Below are 20,423 nucleotides of genomic sequence, written 5' to 3'. Positions count from 1 at the left end.
TGTACCAACCCAGTTCATTTGCTGTTGGTCCAGGACCCAGGAAAGAAATAGGAGACAAAGAACAAATTTGAACTTTGGCCACTACTTTATGTTTCTTTAATGTAAATATAACTCAGACAGGAAACGGTCCAGTGCAGAAAAACTACACTCCAACAAAGTCAACCAGACAGGACTGTCAGCAGAGTTATTTGAGGTGACTAATGCCCAGTGGCATGAAAACCTGGAAACCCATAACAGCCTTATGTCTCATTTTCTTATGGGTTCCCAGATACAGTGAAGATATCAAAGAAGCCCTGACCAATAATATACCCTGTCCCAGCGTGGTTCTCAAAGGCAGGGTGGTAAGCCTGCCCTAGCTTGGTTCAAGTCTTACAAGGGAGGCTGAGCTGAAGCTGCAGCTCTTACAGGAGGAGCAGGCTGTTGTTGGATAGGCTGCCTTGGCCTTTCCCTATGTAGGATCATGATAGGCAGTGCAGAGCACGATCTGTCAAGATCATGGGCTATGACAGATGCTGGCTGGAACTCATACAACTGTTGTCTCATTGACATGCTTAGGCCTTATGAAGGTTTGCTGGTCTGGAGCTGCTGTTAACCCTGCCTTTATGGAGAGCAGTCAGTTTCTTAAAAGACCATTGCTCAATTGTGCCGGTTCCTATGGCATGGTGGTAGTGAGGAGACCATTGAAAGGAGGGTATTCTCAGAATCTGAGGAGCTGGGTAAAGCCATGTCCTCTGGCCTGACAGGTTGCACAGTGCGGAGGATAGCTCTCTGTCTTGACTCCTCCCTTATTTCCCTTTGAGACAGTGGGCATTAAGGCCAGAGAACATGGCAGCAATCAGCTGAGCCTTAGGAGGGTATATTCACATTAGTAGCTTGAAACACAGTGAGCTCATTCCCCCACCCCTGTTTGTTTCAAGCCACATTGTTCATATCAGAGATGGAGCAGGGATGTCTTCACCTGATATGCATGACCTTTTTGGTTCCCCCACCTCTGGAGCCCTCCACCTCTGGGAACTCCTGTTCATTAAGCTTGTCATCTGTGCTCTGCATCCAGTATTCTAATCAAATTGAAGCTGGTTTGAGAAATAAATGCATCAAACAGCAGTATTTGTCAGACTGCAGGATCAGTATGGATAGTGGCTAATGTGTGAAGGCTGCTTCCAAAATTAACATTGGGGAGCACAGAGAAGGCGGTGGCCAAGATGGCGTCAGAGTGCGATTTGGGCAGGAAGTGGGACCGGTGCTTGGCTGACTTCACCGTCAAGCTGGGTGCTGGCTTTGGGTTGGGTGTTGTCTTCTCGGTCATCATCTTCAAAAGGAAGATGTGGCCCATCACTCTTGAGTCAGGAATTGGTTTAGGAATGGCTTATTCAAACTGCCAGCATAACTTCTGGTCTCCTTACCTTCTCCATGGGCAGTTTGTCAAGGAGCAGTGACGCAGGCCCGACCCACACATCTCTTTTGTCAGAGGAACAGTTTCACCTTGGCAATTCCTTGGGAAGGTCGAAGAGTCCCAGCCTTGAGGCAACAGCCTTTGGAAGCGCTTGGCCCGTTGCTCTTTTTTCCTGCGACACCTGGGTCCGAATATCTTTTTTTTTTTTTGTAATCCCTCTTTTGGAAACAAAAATGAGAATGGTGTTGTTCTGGAAAGTAAAATAAAAACGAGTCTACCCCCTTAAAAAAAAAACATTGGGGAGCACACTGGGTGTGGAGTCAGCAGTCATGTGAACATGGCCTTAGTCATGCCAACCTATGGAAATAAAATATATCTTATTACAAGACCCCCACAAGTTGTGAGAAACCGGCAGCTACGCAGACTGTATCTTGTCACCCTATGCAGTTGCAGAAATCCCATTAGCTCTTGTCACAAAACAACTTGAAGAGACTGGTATGTACAGAACGTAAAACACAGAAGGCAATAATCTTGAGGGCAGTCAGGGGATTCAAATGTAAATTCTTTCTCATTCTCTCCTCCACTCTCCAGGATGAATGATGCTTGTAATATGTCAGGCTAAAAGGGTGAGACTCAGCTGAGCTGTGAATGGGGGGGGGGGGACACAGAGTGAGCTGAGATGACCCAGTTTTTCCCCTGGTGTTAACCCAGACCATCCGAAAAGCCCACCCAGATCAAAGCAGCTGAAAAAGGAAATGGCAAGAGTGTTAGAGGAAGAAAGAAGAGTGACAGGCAGGCAATCTGATATTAGCCTTGAGCCAGTTTAGCTCAAGCTCATTAATGGAGCATAGTGGTGGTGTCAGAATATGAATATGTTGCTTAATTGTAAGCAGCATTAATTTTTTTAAAAACCTGACCATTTCTTCCAGTAAACCTTGTCTGGGGGGTGGGGTGCCCGCATACATGTGCACATGCTTTTGCAAAAGCTGCTTTAACAGCTTACATTATCCATACCCATATATTTAATGTTTTCATTCTCTTTATTCAGGCTACTAACTCCGCTTCACGGGGCCTTGCCCCATAGGCAAAATCACTGCATTTTCCTGTGGTAAATAAAATATTAATCAGTTGCCAGTAATGTGTGTGCAAGATTGCGCAGAACACGTGTTCTAATAAAAATAATATAAACATGATGTAAAATCTTGTTAATTGTTTCTAGCTCAGTTCAAAGGCATTATCTTTTATTTTTTATTTTTTTAAATCTCTGGTTTGCTAAATCAATCATTTGTTGCTGGCTATGGTCATTTGGCACAGGGCGGTATTCAACTGATTTTTCCTCCTAGTAGGCCTATTGAAATTAATGGGCCTACCGGTAACTTAGTCATGTGCATTGATTTAAATGGGTCTGCTTTGAGTAAGTTGAAGGCCAAAGGCTGGTCTGCTGAGGAATTGATGACATGAAGAATATCCGAAGAGCCAAATTCTTTTCTGTCTCAAGTATGCAAAGCACCAGTTTGACTATGTCCATAGATACTACTTGTCACATGTGATTTCCCCCCATCCTTGCCAAGGACTAGAACGGAGTGGGAAATACTCCAGTCCTCTGTGTTCAGCCCTCAGGACTACCCCCAACCCTCAACCCCAACAATCCTCATAACCAGTCCTGTGTCACATCTTCCTTCAACTGTTCTTGAACTCTGTCCTAGAACTATTAGAATGGCTCCTGTTTGTCTAGGAGGAGGATGCAGAGATGTGTAAATGGAGGCAAGGGAGAATGCAGACACCTCTGTCTTTTGCATAGCCTATTGGCACATCCATTGCTTTGCCCACCACTGGCACCTGGCTCCCAGAGGTTGCCTACAAAAAAAAAATGGGCTGAAAAAATGTCCCCACCCCTGAAGCATCGTTTGGGCATTTTGGGTTCTCATAGCCTTGTTTCTGATCCCACTATGTAATCCTGATACAGAGTTCTCCTGGAGCAAAAAGCAAATGCTATCATGTAGCCACCATTCATAGCATCCTTTAAAAAAAAATTTGAAAGCTCATCTACACATTTTTAATGCGCTCATCTACACAAGAAAGCTCATCTACACATTTTTAATGTGCTATATTTACATACTTTTCAGTGGTGCTTGTCAACTCACTCCTAATTTTACGAATGCTTTCAGAATTTCAAAATATAAGCACATCCTAATAAATCTGTAAGTCCATTTCCCAAGTAAAACAGATAATTTACCAAACCAGCTGATACAGGTGATAAGTCCCAGTATAAGATAAAGATCTGAATGCTGTTAAAAACCCATATGCACAGTAAGAAAATGCATGCTACACCTATTAAATGTTGCTTTTTTGGGAGAGAGTTCAGGATAAGAATGTATTGAAATACTGTCTCTGGTCAAACACCAATTGCAAAAAGATGCAACCCCTCATTTTCCTGTGAAAAATTGGGGCTGGGGTTGACACATATATTTCAGCTTCCTGATAAAGCCTTCTTAAGAGAGTGCTGGCTCACTTTTGATTAGATGAGTCTTGTTGCAATTTTATGTGATGAAGTGACTTAGCATTTCCAAGAGATAAGTGCCTAGAGGCGTAATATATACCCTAAATGCTAATTTTCTTAAAAGTGTTTCAGGATGTTCTAACTAGAATCTTTACAATGTTATATGATTTGATTTTATATTTGTATGCTGTTTCAATAATAACAAAAGTTGAGCTTGGAGCTCTTAAGAGGACCTCTATGACATGAAGATTGTAAGGGGAGAATTACATTGTTGATAACATGCGCCTCATAAGAATTATAACCAATCTTATATATCTGCTTATTTGATTTTGCAGTTGGGGAATGGCGGTCAACGTGTATTCTACCTCTATAACCCAAGAGACTATGAGCAGACATGACATCATTGCATGGGTGAACGATATAGTAGCTTTAAACTACACAAAAGTTGAACAACTATGTTCAGGTAAGATGCAACTTTTTTTAAAAAAACTGGTATTTTATCAATAACATTGTATCAGTGGTCTGCCTGAAGAGCTGTGTAGAAATACTGTAAATAATAATGAAGAAGAATAAAAGCTTTCTCTGTATCAAACATATATATTTGTATTTTTGCCTGTGTTACAGTGTTTTTTACATGATGTTATTCGTTTTAAAGGATACACATTCTTATTATTTTTTAAAAAACCATTCTTTAGCTCTCTAAATATTCATATCTGTAGGATGGACTTCAGTAAATTACAGAGCTATTTTGACATTAGTTGCCAATTGCTGTTTCTGTCTGAACTTTACTGGTTAAGAGCTTTATGTGTAGTGCTTTTTTACTGTAATGTGAACATCGCTTTTGATCCTACCTAATTAGATGAAGGGCAGTCTGTAAATGAATATATAAATAATATAATAAATACTGTGTGAATCACAAATTCACACCTTTATTTGAAAAGTTGATCTGTGAAAATCGAAGTAATAATGAAATACACTTTACCTTTACTTTACCTGTACTTTATTATTTGTCAAAATGGGGGAGGGGCATAGGGGAGAGAACCCCATCCAAGAGAGAATGGACAACTAAAATCTGGGACATCATTTGCATGGTAAAAATCATCACACAAATGGTTAGAACCAGAGGAGGGTAGACAGCAAGATAATGTCTTACAGAGAAATGGAGCCTCTTTATGATGTACTGGAACAATACAGTACAGGATAACCTTAACCCATTTGTGTTACTTGGAACCTTGTAATATTGAAATGTTATATTTTATTTTGGTACAGAAAGCAGGGTGGTTGTCTTGTTATGTAGATTATAGACCTCTCTTTCCAAGGTTTCAAGCAACAAGTTGAGATGAGGGACAAGTGAACCTGCATGTAGCTCTGTTTGATGTGCATTCTTTGGCACCTTGGGACATTGATCTGCTGAAACAAAGACTAGCTGGCAGGAATGTCTAGCAGAATTGCTTCAGTCTTTGATATATTGTTTAGCTTTGAGCTTGAGTAGTCATGCTGCAGCCATGCTTTCAATCCAACAAGGGTCTGCATCTTTGGGTTGTGGCAATGCCATATATTGATCGAGACTTACTAGGCTGAAAAGGCTTTGAACAGTGGAATGGTAAATGTGGCTTTGCTTGTCTTGATCACATGTGATAAGCAGATAATGCTTTTGTGGCTTCACCACCACCATCTTTTTAATAATGATTTTAGGGCATGTTACAAGGAAAGTATAGCCTTAATTCGGTTTCTTGGAATTCTAGTAAGTTGTCCTCATTCACCAATTTCATAGCTTTCATTTATTTATTTTGCTTTTATTTCTGACCTGCACACCTGTAACTGTTACTCTCCATTGTTCTTGTATTTAGATAGTGGGGTGTAAATATGGAGAGAACCCTTACAAGTTTTAAAGTTGCCTGCTTTCTTACCCTGCTTCACATACAATTTCCTGATGGAGTGTTTGCACTTAGCAGTTGTAATGTTGTTCTGTGGTATCTGAAGACTTTACCATGCTTGCTGAAGCCCACATAATGATTGCAATAAAAGAATAAATTTTAAGGTGCTACTTCATAATATATGTTATGCATTTTTGTGTTTTCATATTGTAAACTGCCCTGTGATCATCAGATGAAGTGTGGTATAGAAAGTTAGTAAAACAAACAAACAAACAAACAAACCATTGATTGCTAAGAGTTGCATGCCCTAAAATGCTGGCTTTTAGAACATGTGAGGGCAACTTGTCCTCAAAGAGCCCACCCTCTGTGTCAAACGTTAGAGCTGTGTTAGATATAGATAGTGAACTACTGAATATGGATGTTATTAATGTAGTATCATCATGATTGTTGCCAAGTTTCATATTTTGATTTCCCCCACGTACTCTAAATCTACATTATTATTATTATTATTATTATTATTATTATTATTATTATTATTATTTATTATGAAAACAACTGAAAGCTGGAATCAATTCTTGAAGGTGAAATTATCTGAATATTATCATCAATGGGAGCCCCCTTTATATGCCTTCACTGCATGCGCAAATCACTCCCTATGAATCATGCTCATTCCCAGTCTCTTCCTAGTCTTCTGTGTGTTACCTTCCCCCTGCCTTTTAATCCCGTGAAAGGGGAAGCACTGACGCTACTGGTGTTAACCTTCACCATGGTTAACCTTAGGGTTACTGTGTTTTGCCAGGTTCTGAAAGCATGGTATTGCATCCTGTTTCTTTTTTAAGTCATGAGGGTCAGAAACCTTTCCCAATGAAGGCTAGGATTCTTGTGAGTTCTAATGAAATTTTGCAGTACTGTATTTCAGGTTGTCTCGCTGTTTCTACTTAAGCACATTTGTAAGATAGAGCAAGACAAAGAAATGATTTCAGATGAATAGCCAGCTGTATGCGGGTCATTCAGTAGTACTCTGCAGATCTTTGAACTGCTATGCTGATCTAATTTGGTCTTTTATCCTTCTTTCCTTCCTTCCTTTCCCCTCCCCCTTTTAAAATGAGTGTTCCTTGAAGCGTTTCCAGTCTTCATGCAGCGTAACATTAGCCCCCATAAAATATCTGCATTTACAGGAGACTTCAAAGGGCAAGAGAGAGTGTGGGAAGCACTGCAATATTCAGGAGCATTTTTTAGCATTAACAGTGAACTTCAGAACAAGCCAGATAATTGGATTGTATAAAATGCTTGAAGTGTTGTGGCATTCTGGATTTATATCTGGGGAAATACGTTGGCAACTAACCAGAAAACAACCACCCTGGCAGGTATGAAGGCCCCTTGTTTTGAAAAATATATGAAAAGTCAGTAATCCCATGCCTGTCCAATTTTTGCTTTAAAAAAATATTAGTTTTATTTATTTTGCCTTTGCATTCATGATGAACCAGAGGCCAAGCTGTATGTGTGTGTTGTAGTAAGGATGCACAAGCATTTCAAAGAGTTGTCCGCCTGCAATTGTTCATGGTTTTGTGACAACTTCCTTCAACTGTTTACAGAAAATAGTGCTCGGAAAACAATGCTTAGAAGAACCTGGTGTTCCCATTGAAATCAATGGAGGTGTAATATCCCCATTCATTTCAATACACAGATTTGCCCAAAGCTTCAGGGGTGGGTTGCTTCTGATGCTACCCTGCAACTAGCCCTTTGAGGGTATGCAGCAGGTTAAAGTCTCATATCTTCCCCCACCCATCACTTGAAATCAATGGCGATCCCCCTCTGATTTCTGTAAGCACACTTAAATCCACTGTACACTTCTAAAATAGCTGATGAGTGTAGTAAAAGTGACCCAGCACTGAAAGGCCTTGGGACTAGGGGGTCTTCAGTGGTGAGTTGCTCTTTGCTCCATGCCAACTCAGTCTTTTGAGCAGGGATACCTATATATTCAAGCACCTCTGCTTTGACTGCTCACCTCATCCCTAGTTGTGCAGATGTGAGAAACAGATATCAAGTACAGTGGTACCTCTACTTATGTTCACCTCTGGTTACATATCCTTTGGAATACGCATGCAGCAAACCCGGAAGTATTTTTCCGGGTTTCGCCATGCACACATGCGCAGAAGCGTTTTTTGCACCGTGCACATGCACAGAAGCAACACCTCCAGATATGCACACCTCAGGATCCAACCGGAGCTCCGGAATGGATCCTGAGCACAACCGGAGGTACCACTGTACTGCATTACTCCTAGTGGTTGTCTTCTATCCTGAGTCACACCCTCACTAGTGATAGCAAAAAAGGAGCCAGTTTAGCAGCCTTGCTCATTTACTGCTCTGGCCCCCTACAGGAGGCTGAGGTTTGAGCTTGCTGTTATGGCCAGCCCAGCAACCTTTTCGAGATAGAGTACCCTTCTGAATGAACAAGCAGCAATACAGGAAAGGGGCAAGGAATAAGTAGCAGCAGCTAAATCAGGAACAAGTTCCTTGAGTGTGGGTGTGAGAGATACTTAGGCCGAGGGAGGAAGGGAGTTTGTGTATCAGAACAGTGTGAAAAAACACATCCATGTGTGTGTCCTTATTTTTGAAGAGCAGGGTACAGTGGGTAAATACTTGATCTGTATATTACTTCATGACCACATTACACCTTGTATGTGGTCTTCATCTGTAATCTAGCCTGGTTCATTTCGTAAGTGAACTCTGCATGTGATTTGGGTTCTTGGCCATGGATTCATCTTTGGATATTCCTTTGCCCTCCTTCAAAGCATTACATTTTTAAAATAGATTGCTGCATAGATGTGTGTTATACATCTGGTATGTGTGTACATGAAATAGCTGTGTAGTTATATAAACACTCTCATATGCCTGGTGGCCACACCTATACCGCACAGGTGCTAGATTTTTGTTTTTCAAGAGCTGGTAAGTCTGCTAGGGTAGGAAGGGAGCTCTAGAAGAAGAAAGAGTGGCACATTCAGACTTTGGTTTGACTGCATAGAGCAGGCGTAGGCAAACTCGCCCTCCAGATGTTTTGGAACTACAATTCCCATCATCTCTGACCACTGGTCCTGTTAGCTAGGGATCGTGGAAGTTGTAGTCCCAAAACATCTGGAGGGCAGAGTTTGCCTATGCCTGGTATAGAGCAATCTAAAATTAAAAGGCAGCAGGAAATTCAACTTTTGAATGAAGGGTTAGTTTGTCCGAAATATAAGTAACTTAATAAAATGCAAGATATTGAAATAATTTAAAATAAGGGGGGGGGGGGGAATCAAAACATTTGAAAAAAAATCAAAAATAATGCCAATACAAAATAAAAGGTTTGTCCAGTAACATATTACTTAAAATAATTGATGGGATAAAAACTAGAAATGGAGCAGAAATTTGTCCAGTTTAATTTTGAATGTAAATTCTACCTGACATGCACTTCTGAAACCAATATGCAAACCAAAGCACAGCTATTTTCATTTTTTAAAAAATTGTGCTTCTCTGGATTTTACAGTGCAGTTCTCCAACCAAAAGTGTGTATAAAAATGTATACATTGGGGAGGGGTTGTAAAAAAAAAAAAAGCATTATAATGAAGAAAATTGCTTGCAAAACTGTGTATGAGGTGAAATGCTTATCTAAATGTGTACGAATTTTATCTGAGCTTGGGATTAGCAAAAGAAGAAACTGACAGATTCATTCATCCCTTATGAGAACAATTATTTGTCTCTTAAGATTCTGCATTCCATTCTGTGCATTTGAACAACCCTGTTCAGCTGCAATTGGAATACTCTATCTAACTCTACTCTGGTTTTCCCAAAAGTGCATGGATATATATATAGGACCCAACCCTATTGCCTGGGGACAAAAAAAATCCATTTCTCGATGAGAACATGCACACACCCCGAATTAAGAATGTTAGGCCTTTCTATGCATAGAAAAGACTTTAGCTTTCATTTTCACAAATCAGTGTCAGTAGATCTGCATGCTAAATTTAGAACTGAGGTCATTTGGCACATAACAGTTAAGTGGGCTGTCAGAAAGCACAGGGAACCCTGTTCTGCATTCTGCCTACTTAGCAGAGACAAACACACAACCAAGAAGAATAGATAGCCTGTAAGCAGATTTTCCTTTGCATGCTTTTACCCTAGGTATTTTCTTTCGGTGGCATCTAGGGGCACTCCTTTAAAAGTATTGAATGGCAAAAAGAAAAGATAAAACAAGATGTGTTTCCAGTTAGCATGAAACTTGTGGGTGTAAGAAAATTGCACCTTCATTTTCAAAATGGAGTTTTTAATATTTACTCCGGGATAAGCATGGATTATAGAGGAACCCAGGATACATCTCTGCAGAGGATATGCAACAGCTGGCAGAGAAGACAGAGTGACAAAACTATTGCCATTATTGCAAACAGCAAAATGGGATTCAAGGCAGAGAACAATACAGATGTCATAACACACATATTGCCTAATTCATGGTATGGCTATTCTTCCTTGATATGCATCCAGAAGTCCTGATGTTGAAAACAGATTCTGGAGCTGAGTTCTGGCACAAATCTAGATTGCTTCCCATTTAATATTTTAATTTTGGGTTGTACTTTACAGTAGGGGTGCTAATGACATTCTGATAAGGCTAAATTTGGATTGTAGGCTTGAGATACCAATTAGGTGGAACAGCAACTGAAATCGAACCTCGCAAATGCATGGGCTCCTGGAGAGGAGGTTGTGGCCATTTTACTCCCCCATTCTTGCTACTGTCATGCTGTTCTAATCTAAGCCATGGTTTGGTTTGGTTTGGTTTGGTTTGGTTTGGTTTGGTTTGGTTTGGTTTGGTTTGGTTTGGTTTAGTGTGTTGTCCAAACCTGGGCTCATGGTATGTCCCTGAAGGAGAAAACCACAAGTCCAGATTTCGAAAACAAACTAAACCAAACCTTAGCTTAGTTTAGCAGGACGGCTGCTGAAGGCTGCCATCTAGTCTCCATGAACTCTTAAATTTAGGTGTTCAAACTAAGCCATGGTTTGGCTTAGTGTGATTTGCAATGCATCTTATTAGATGACTCAGTACATATTTAGCAAGGCCCTGTGATTGTTTCTGCTCTAATCCAGAAGCTTTGGCAGATTCTCACTTCAGAAATCCAGATTGTCCAGACATTTCCTTAGCAGTTCTGTTTATATGTTATATACCCTACAGTTCTGTTTATATGTTGCTTGCTGTAATTTTACTTCTATAGTGCCTGTGGTGTCTTTCTAAAGCCTTTTACATATTCTTATTTCTCAATAGTTATAGCAGCAGATCATCAAAGGTTAAACAACTTGACTGCACTGTTAGCTTTTTTTTTTAAAAGGATCCAGTTATGTTCCAGATTAAAATTGTAATGTGAATTCATGGAGTGAAAGCAATATGTACTTTTAATTGAAAGAACATTCTCTCAATAGCTGTGGAATGGAGGCTGTGCGATATGTTTGGTTAATTGGTTACATTTTGCTCTCCTGAGAATTTAGATCAAGGCAGAGTGAGATTAAACAGATCTTGCTTCTTTACATAGGCTGCATTGGTTTACAGATTTTTAATTATTTTACTGTATTGACTTTCTTGTGATTATTGCTGCTTATCTGCAAATCCTCGAGCCATACTTCTATTTCAGTAAATTTACTTCCTGAAATTAATCACAAGATCTATCGGGATGTGGTTATCTTGCTTGTTTTCAGATAGGCCTCTACGTTCTGATCACATTAGCAAAATCTAGACAGGTCTGGGGAACCTTTGGCCTTCCAGATGTTGTTGAACTGTGACTCCATCAGCCCCAGAAAGAATGACCAATGCCAGTATGCAGCCTGGCTTAATTCCCTTCTCAATTTTAATTGCTCTAGTAAGATGACCCCTGGGGAGTATATCTTACTTTAAGAGAAGTCCCTTTGTGTAACGTTCATATTATATAGGGTAACTGTCTGTTGATCAAAGATGTATCCAGTTTTTCCCACAAGGTGGGTCAGGATATAGAGTCAAAGGCTGCTCTAAAGTCCATAAAGGCAGCATATAGAGAGGTTGTATCACTAGAGCAGCCTTTCTCAACCTGTGGGTCCCTAGATGTTGTTGAACTACAACTCCCATCACCCCTAGCTAGCAAGGCCAGAGGTGAGAGATGATGGGAGTTGTAGTCCAACAACATCTGGGGACCCACAGGTTGAGAACCGCTGCACTAGAGGAATATTTTCTAATCAAATGATGTTATATGAAACGCTGATCGATAATAGATCACCTTTTCCTAAAACCAGCTTTTTTGTCTCCTAGAATGTTCTCTTGCTCCAGCCAATCCAAGAGTTTCCTATGTGTCTTGCATAGAACTTGCTAATGGTATTAAGTAGACTAGTCGATCTGTAGTTTGCCAGATCGTTCTTTGACCTTTTTTTGAAAATGGGAACCATGACTGCCAACCTTCAGTCGAAGGGAGCTTGTCCATATCGACTGATGCAAATAAAGATAGAGGCCAGAATAGGAGCCCAGAAGCCCAAATTGTTTTTAATAACTTGTGGTGGGATTAAATTCTGATCTGTGGCATTCCCTGATTTTTGTTGGGCTACAAGACTATTAATTTCAGACACAGATACAGGCTGCCATATTGGGAGATGGTCCTTAAGATGGCCAGGATCTTCTTTTCCAGAATTAGTATAAGTTTGAATATAAGTTTAAAAAATACATTTCCCAATTAGTTGAAGTAATAAGACATTCTAACCGCTTTGAGCTTTTAAATTTTGTAATTGGTATTTTTATCTTGATACTGGTCATTGGCCATAATAAAATGACTTGACCTGACTTGACTTGGCATAGCCATTGGCCAGGGATGATGGGAGTTGTAGTTTGGCGACATCTGTAGAGCCAAAGATTTCCCATATGTATGTATATTTGATACAGTATTTTAGCTAGGTGAAACTTGTTTTCATATGTGTGAGTTGAGTTGGGGGGTGTGGTGGGAAAACCTATTACACCAACTTGTAAACAACATACAGTGCTCTTTCTCAAAACTCATTGTCCAACTAAGTATCTAAAAAGCTTTCATAAGTAAGAATGTTAACAAGTTTCTTTCACAAGTTTGGAATGTTGTCACTGTGAAACAAATCTGCTTTTGCTCTGCAGCTATTTCTGTTCTTGCCAAAACGTAACATCATGCATTCTTTATTGCAAGATGCTGCTGTGTGGGTCCCATCTGTGAATTTGTAAAGAGCTTGTTGTTCAGCTGCTACCTAGTAGACTCCTAAGATTCTGATGTCCAGACCCTTTTATATTATAGTTCTTTTGGGAAATAGCTTTCTGCATGCAAGTGGTCATACATGTGAAGGAGTGGGATGCATTAAAGTGAAGGCAGTAACTTTTATTTCAACAAGAAAGTATTTGCAAGTTGTGTATTCAGATAAGCACATCTTTTATATGGTGATATGGGCCTCCATCCAAAAGTGTTCACACATAGTTATATACTCATTTAATCCACAAGGATATTCCTGTCTCCACCCATCAGTCAGCTGGCAAACTATGTCAGTTCTGACTTCACTGATTACATAGAGAACAGAAGGAAGGAGTGCTTAGATATCGCCCCTGCCCAGACTGATGATCAGCGTTTTGAGCTCTGACTGCACTTACCTGTTCAGCAGTGCAAGAGGTGTAGGTGTCAGGATGCTGTCAGTGGCTGCTGGCTGGTTGCTCAGGAAAGTATAAAGACAAGGAAAAGATTCTTACAGTCCTTTTTTATAATCAAACTTTACAGAGAGAGGCTGTAGAACCCAGCCTCTTGGATAATGGTGGTGTCCTGAGTGAACCTCCACCCCCTCTCTCCCACTTCCTCATTCGTCATCGTCATCATAATCATCTCTACGGGTGCTGCTACATGCCTTCTGTCTTTGAGTTCTGTGCTCTCCTATTTTTAAGGCTTGCTGGGTTCTGGGAGATGGAGGGTCTGGAATGCTTTCTAATGACATAATGTCAGCTGGGTGTATTTTGGCTCTCCCATGATTTCCCAACTTTTCCCTTCATCTGCCTCTGAGCTATGATCTCCTTCAAACCCTTGTTGTAAATCTATACTGTCTTCCTCCTCCTCCTCCCTGGAAGGGTCAGGATGGGAAGGCAGTCTCCACTATTACTCCTCTGCCCAGTCCCTGACAGTAGGAGTACTGGGTGTGCTGTCCCCAGCTTACCAACTATACCATGTTCTTCTTTGGAAACTGTGTGTGTGTGTGTACGCGCACGCATGTATTCTTGGTAGAAAAATAATTCGTGCTCAAAAGCCAGTTGTCTGGGATCTCTTCTGGTTGTGTGACACACCCACATACCCACAAAGATGAACATGAGAGACACTCAGAGGTCATAGCAACAGCAGCTGCCAGGTTTTGGCTTTGTTGCAAAGGTGCAACAAACGTGACTCCTAAGCTAATAGGCCATGATGTCTTACTGGATTGGGCGTAGGGGGAGAACTCCCTCACCATACCTGAGCTGAATCTAACAGGGAGAAGAAGCCATGTGACACTAAGAATTTTCTGGGTCATGGGAGTGGTGCTGAAGAGAGATGTAAGGAATGATGTGTCAAGGCCCAGAAGAGTTAGTCTTCTCGCGCACACCCCTCCCATTGCAACCAGCCACATAAATACAGCAGTTTCCATATACAAATTAGTGAATCAGAATAGCATCAGACAGATAGAACTCTTAGCAGCTTAACAGAAAGTTTAATCGAATCTAGACAGTATATATCATGTGTTTGGGTAACACAAATTCTGTGCCAATCAAAGCTGAATTCCTCATCCTGTTTAGATGGTACATGTTAAGCAAATTTGCACACCCTTAACATAATTCAGCATGCTGATTCTGTTCTGTTTTTTTCTATTTATTCCACTCTTACCAGTCATAGTAAAGTGTTATAAAGGGAACTGGAGCTTTGCTTCCAGCTTAATCGTTCTCAGCAACCCTTCTGCCCTTTCTGATTATCACCAGGTTTGTTCATTTGTCTTTTTAAAGAAAGCTGTGTCTTTTGGGATAAAAGCTGGATTCTGTGCCTGACTATAAGATTCAGGGTTCTTATGGCACTTGTGTAGAAGGAGACATAAATATATCACCCAACTTTATATCCGCCTTCTGTGTCTGATAGTTTCTATAGATTTGTTGGACACCTAGGCCATATTCACACCATACATTTAAAGCAGTATGATAATACTTTAAACAGTAATGGCTTCTCCCAAAGAATCTTGGGAGCTGTAGTTTCATAAAGGTTCAGAGAATTGTTATGAGCCCCCTATTACCCTTCCAGAGCTACAATTCCAAGAATTTCCTGTGAACAGAGATTGATTGTTAAACCAAGCTTGAATTATTCTTTTATCAGCTACTGAAGGCTATACGTATTAGTGACAGTATATACTGTGAAGTTGGTCAAACTGCAGTTATGTTCCTTTGTTTCTTTCCTTTTTTAAAAAAAAGAAAAAAATAACTTCAAAAATAGCAATATTTGGCCTGCTATGCCGAATTAGTTAAGGAGTCTTTTTGTGATGACGCTTGATAGGCCGTGACATGTAAACAAACATGTAATGGAAGTTAACGAAAAGGAAGGGTTAGTTTGCCAGATCTGTGTAATGACTAGCAGTGGTATAATCTGCTGTCTGTTGCCTTCTGTTCAGTTCTAGAAGCAGTATAGAATTTCTGCATTCTAATTGGGTCAAAAAGAAGTTACCACTCATGCATGTAGCCAACACAGCCACGTTTGCAAATACAATCTGTAACCCAGCCTGCAAATATTGAAAACATTGATGACTAAATCAATACCCCAGAGGAACTAAAGCACATTATGCTATCATAGGAAATACTGGACCACTTTCAGAAAGATGCCCCCCCCAAAGTATATTTAATGCTGACAGCTCTGGTTAGGGTCCTTTGCAGTGACAACTGATGACTTTTGGAACATTTTTTAAATAGTTGCTTCCTTCTTCACACCAGTAATTTTCCAATACTAACAAAGGAAAGAGTACCTTTTAATCATGTGCAGAGTTCTGTGGTTTTCCTACTCTGAAACATCAGCTGTTCTCTGCACCATGGGTGTGGTACCTCTAGTCTTCCAGCTGCTGCTTGCCTCCAGCTCTCATGAACCCTGGCCATTGCCCATCTAGCTGGGGCCGATGGGAGTTAGCGTCTAACAGCATCTGGAGGGTCAGATGTTCCCAGTCTCCGGTCTCCACAATAGTGATAAGGGTAATAGCTTCCATTTGTGGAAATGACTTCCAGCATTGAGTCCTGTGCTCTCTCAGCTAGAGATTTAGACAGTCATTGTTACTTACCTCTCCCAACAAAAATAGCATATTGAGGAGGGTGTGCCTGAAGCAAACATTTAGTTTGTGCAGTTCCTGGTATGGGCTCATTTTTGTGGTTCATAAAAGGTTAGTTTTCAAAGCAGTTATCTTCTAATTATGTTATTCTTCTGCTGATTCTCTTGCTTATGGCTTTTAATACTAGCTAGGGTTATTGCTACATGCCTCTTGAGGGCATATCTTCCAAATCCCATAATGTGGATTAGTATTCTCTTAACATGTTGTTCCTTTTCACTGTTTCATGTGATGACAGGTTCTACTTCCAAATCAGGTTTGAGGAGTGTTCTACATTTTGTGTAAACTAACCGGAAAGGTTCTGTAGGCAGACATCTGCTTTAAAGAAATATTATACTTTGAATTAGGAAGTGTGTGTGTGTGTGTGTGTTTGTGTGTTAATAAGTCAACCGCCTGCAGTTCTCCTTTCTCTCTTCTTCCCATCTTCAGTATTTGTATAGAAGATTATCATGAAATTGGGTTCCCGAATAGGAAGGACAAAACAGATGCTAGGGAGAGGGAGAAACACAAGTATCTGTCATTGGCAACAAAGCTAGCTGAATATTAAGGGGCAAGGAATGATGGCCTGTGAACACTAATTGAATAGTGCTGATAATGGGCAAGTAGTCTGTGCCGCAGTTGTATATATTAAACTTGGCAGGTGCAAACAAATGTACAAGTTGTTCCAATAGCCATGCACACACATTTTGTGTTGTAAATACCTGTAAGCAGTGAATTAAAACAAAAAAAGATTTGTGTATATACTTAGCAAAAGCTCCACTCATCTCAGTGGAACTTCATGTAAATGGTGTAAGGATTTTAATGCTGACTGGTAGGACTTGCACCAGTCTGAGGAAGTCTGAATGAGAACTCTGATCCTCATCTATACGTATGCAAGCTGAAAGCATCTGCCACCATCATTATTGCTTGTTTCTGTTGTTTCTGTTTATTTCTAAATCTTTTGGCCATAAAAGGCCCCCAAGGCAGCTCGCAAAGGGTAACACATAAATACAAAATTCAAGTAAAAAAAAACAACCCACAGCAACTTACAAATTTAATGCAGCAAAATGTTATAGTTAAGAAACAACAACTAAAAGCCGAATACATTCATATTCCTGACGAAAGGCAAAGGGCAGCCCCCACCCCAAAGAAAAAGATGTTGAGAGGGAGCAGGAATAAATCCTTAGGGAACAGCTCCTTCTTATAAGGATCTCTAGCCAATGGGTTGAGGTGGGACAGCTGGAAAAATTTGACCCTTGATGGTCCAGCACGTTCTCCCCACTGCAGGCCATCATCTTGAGAACTCAAAAACAGAAACCTAGCAGAACCTTTCTGCCTCTTTAACGGAGACCCTTCTCCAATTTGGTGTCTTTGCCTCCCAGCTCCTTTTCATCCTTGCCATACGCTCAGTATTCCTTGTCCTGGTTTCCTAACAATGGAAGTGGCTTCTTGGAATTGATGGCCATGGACTAGAATTTGTGAACTGCGATCAAATTTACACTTGTTGCTACTCATGCCATCCTGTAAACCAGGCACGGGGAAACTGTGGCCTTTGGGCCAAATTAGACCTAGTAGGGGGGTCTTGGTTCAGCCCATGATACTTTTTCCCCAAGTCACCTGCCCTACACCTGACATCATAGGATGGGGCAGGTCAAAATGTGACTGCAGAGGAACCACCAGGAAGCTTGAAGTGCACTCCCAATTGTGCCTTGGCAAGCAGGGCTGGCTGCCAAGAACCACTGGGATCAGCTGCCCCGCCCCCCTGTCACAATGGCTCATGGGGGGAGCTCAGGCTCTGCCTGCCTGCTAGATCCTCCTCCCACCCCTGCTGTAAACAAAACACAACCTAAGAGCATTAGTCTGATGAAGCAGTGCTCTTCTAAAGTCTCATCTAGTCCAGCAGTCTATTCTCACAGGGGCTGACCAGATGCTTATGGGAAGCACACAAGCAGGATGAGTGCAATAGCACCCTCTCCCTCATGAGCCCCAACAACTAGGATTCAGAGGCATACAATCTAGCATCCTATTGGCTAATTGCAGAGTCCCGTGTCTCTATTTTATGCATGATTTAGAAGAACGTGTCATACAAAATCAATGGAACCTAAATCCAATGGATGTGTCAAAGAACGTAGAGTTGGAAGGGACCACCCAGGGTCATCTAGTCCAGCCCCCTGCAGTGAAGGAATCTCAACATGTGGTTCCCCATTCAGTTTGCCCTTATCTGTTAATGATGCTGATTTAACTAGAAAACCGTCTGAAAAGATTTGCCCAGTGTATAAAAATAACTCTCTGCATTTTGCATGTATTCAGTACCAAGATGAGATACGGATTTTATGCATGCACAATATTGCAGCAGCAGATTGTACTTTGTCTTCTGTGAACAAATGTTTACCATTTCAGTGACTTGCATTGTGATTAATATGCTGTGTTTTCTTGTTCTTGTTTCAGGTGCAGCTTACTGCCAGTTCATGGATATGTTGTTCCCGGGCTGTATTAGCTTGAAGAAAGTTAAATTTCAAGCAAAGCTGGAACATGAATATATTCATAACTTCAAACTTCTACAAGCATCATTTAAACGAATGAATGTGGATAAGGTAACTATAGAACATGTTATGACAGAGTTTTGATAGGATAACTTATAGTCATATATTTCAGAGATGTGTTTTCTGGCTCACTATATTTCTCAATTTTTATTTCATTGATTTATTCGAACAATTTTTATCCAGCCCTTCAAAACATATGCTCTCTCTGTCTAGCAAATCTCAAAAGAAGAAGTAGTAGTAGCAGCAGAAGTAGAAGCAATAAAGTAATATTACTCTGAGGATGTCTTAAGATGAGGCTGCCGTCTAACTCAGTAAAACAGAATAAGATATATGGCACTGGATATTGTTTTGTTAGACAATGTATGGTTTTAAAATTCTTAAATGAATTGGCACTGAAACGCCTCAGTTATCACTTTAAATCACTGGTGTGTCTTGCTTTGTTTTGTGCAGGTTATTCCAGTGGAGAAATTAGTGAAGGGGCGCTTCCAAGACAACTTGGATTTCATACAGTGGTTTAAGAAATTCTTTGATGCTAACTATGATGGGAAAGAATATGATCCAGTAGAGGCCCGGCAAGGCCAAGATGCTATTCCACCGCCTGATCCTGGTGAACAGATCTTTAATTTGCCAAAAAAATCTCATCATGCAAACTCTCCTACAGCAGGTATTACCATTGTTGTAAACTTCTGGTTTTTCTGCAAGTGGATTTTGTTAATGGTACATTAATACAATTGTTTTAATACAGAGTATAATTAGAGGGGTAGCTTGAGTTGTAAAGAGGGGACTCCTTTGTATGTCACATCATCCATGGGCACTGTGTCATAAATATTTTGAAGCTGAAGGGGGCGTATGATGCCCCATAGTGATATATGAAATTCCAGTTATGATGGTGTATAAAGGGACTGATAGTATTTTATTTTAGGTGAGCATAGTAAATCCAGCCTCGTAGTGCTGCTCTTTGGGGTACTTCATTTTTAGCTTTTCTCTTGCCTAGACATGCCCCTAAACCACACACCTGTGCAGTATCCATATGATATTGTTGGCATCCAATTATGAGCCCTTATCTCTCACCACAAACACCTTTAATCTGAAATGTTTCTTTTTAAAAAAAAAAACACACTCCTATTTCCATTGGTAGAAAGCACTGTGCTGATCAGTTAGCACTACGGTAGTGTGCCTATTTTATTTTCTCATTAATTGTGTGCGATTTATTTTGTAAAAAGGACAGAATATCTGCAATGAAGCTCCCAAGTGAAGGATTTTAAATGCTAATATGCTTTAAATGATATAAATCTTTTGGCCTTTCTTTTTCCGTTCCTTTTAAAAAGCTGTGCTATGATTCACTAGAGTACTAAATCGTAGGTAATAAATCCCTTGGAGTCCTTTTGTACTTAAAGGAGAGCAAATTCCTAGCTAGCGTTCCTGCTGATAGGCATAGGAGGTGTTAAGAAATAGGACGAGTGGCTCCTCTTATTTCTTATTCACGTTTATCCTTACAGGAAACTGCTAGCATAATCTAGTTTTATGGTCATTGGAAAGCTTCCACATCCTAAGTGCTGGCTCAGTAATAGAAAATATATCAATATATGTTTATTTAAAATATGTTTAGATGATATACTGTAGGTAGATAGATGATAGATAGATAGATAGATAGATAGATAGATAGATAGATAGATAATAGATAGATAGATAGATAGATAGATAGATAGATAGATAGATAGATAGATATAGATAGATGATAGATGATTGCTCATTGGGATGTGGGGATT

The 20,423-nt window shown here is 40.3% G+C and overlaps 1 protein-coding gene and 1 pseudogene across 4 annotated transcripts in view; both read left to right on the top strand.

Moving 5' to 3' along the window:
- Positions 1-20,423, top strand: part of MAPRE2 (microtubule associated protein RP/EB family member 2) — a 90,320-nt gene that overhangs the window by 56,789 nt on the left and 13,108 nt on the right. For 2 of the 3 annotated variants that reach the window (XM_083748001.1, XM_083748000.1), the window contains 3 exons: positions 4,229-4,356; positions 18,560-18,705; positions 19,105-19,318. In XM_083748001.1, coding sequence (XP_083604127.1) covers positions 4,236-4,356; positions 18,560-18,705; positions 19,105-19,318 — 481 coding nt within the window. In that variant the 5' untranslated portion in view covers positions 4,229-4,235. The remainder of the gene's footprint in view (positions 1-4,228; positions 4,357-18,559; positions 18,706-19,104; positions 19,319-20,423) is intronic. The other variant, XM_083748002.1, reaches the window with a different exon arrangement.
- On the top strand, positions 1,167-1,660 carry LOC310849065 (MICOS complex subunit Mic10 pseudogene; annotated as a pseudogene). The gene has a single exon. The product of its transcript is annotated as an MICOS complex subunit Mic10 pseudogene (transcript).

This window comes from Podarcis gaigeae (genome assembly GCF_964106915.1).
Source record: "Podarcis gaigeae genome assembly, chromosome: 7".
Lineage (NCBI taxonomy): Eukaryota > Metazoa > Chordata > Lepidosauria > Squamata > Lacertidae > Podarcis > Podarcis gaigeae.
This window is presented reverse-complemented; position numbering and strand designations above follow the sequence as displayed.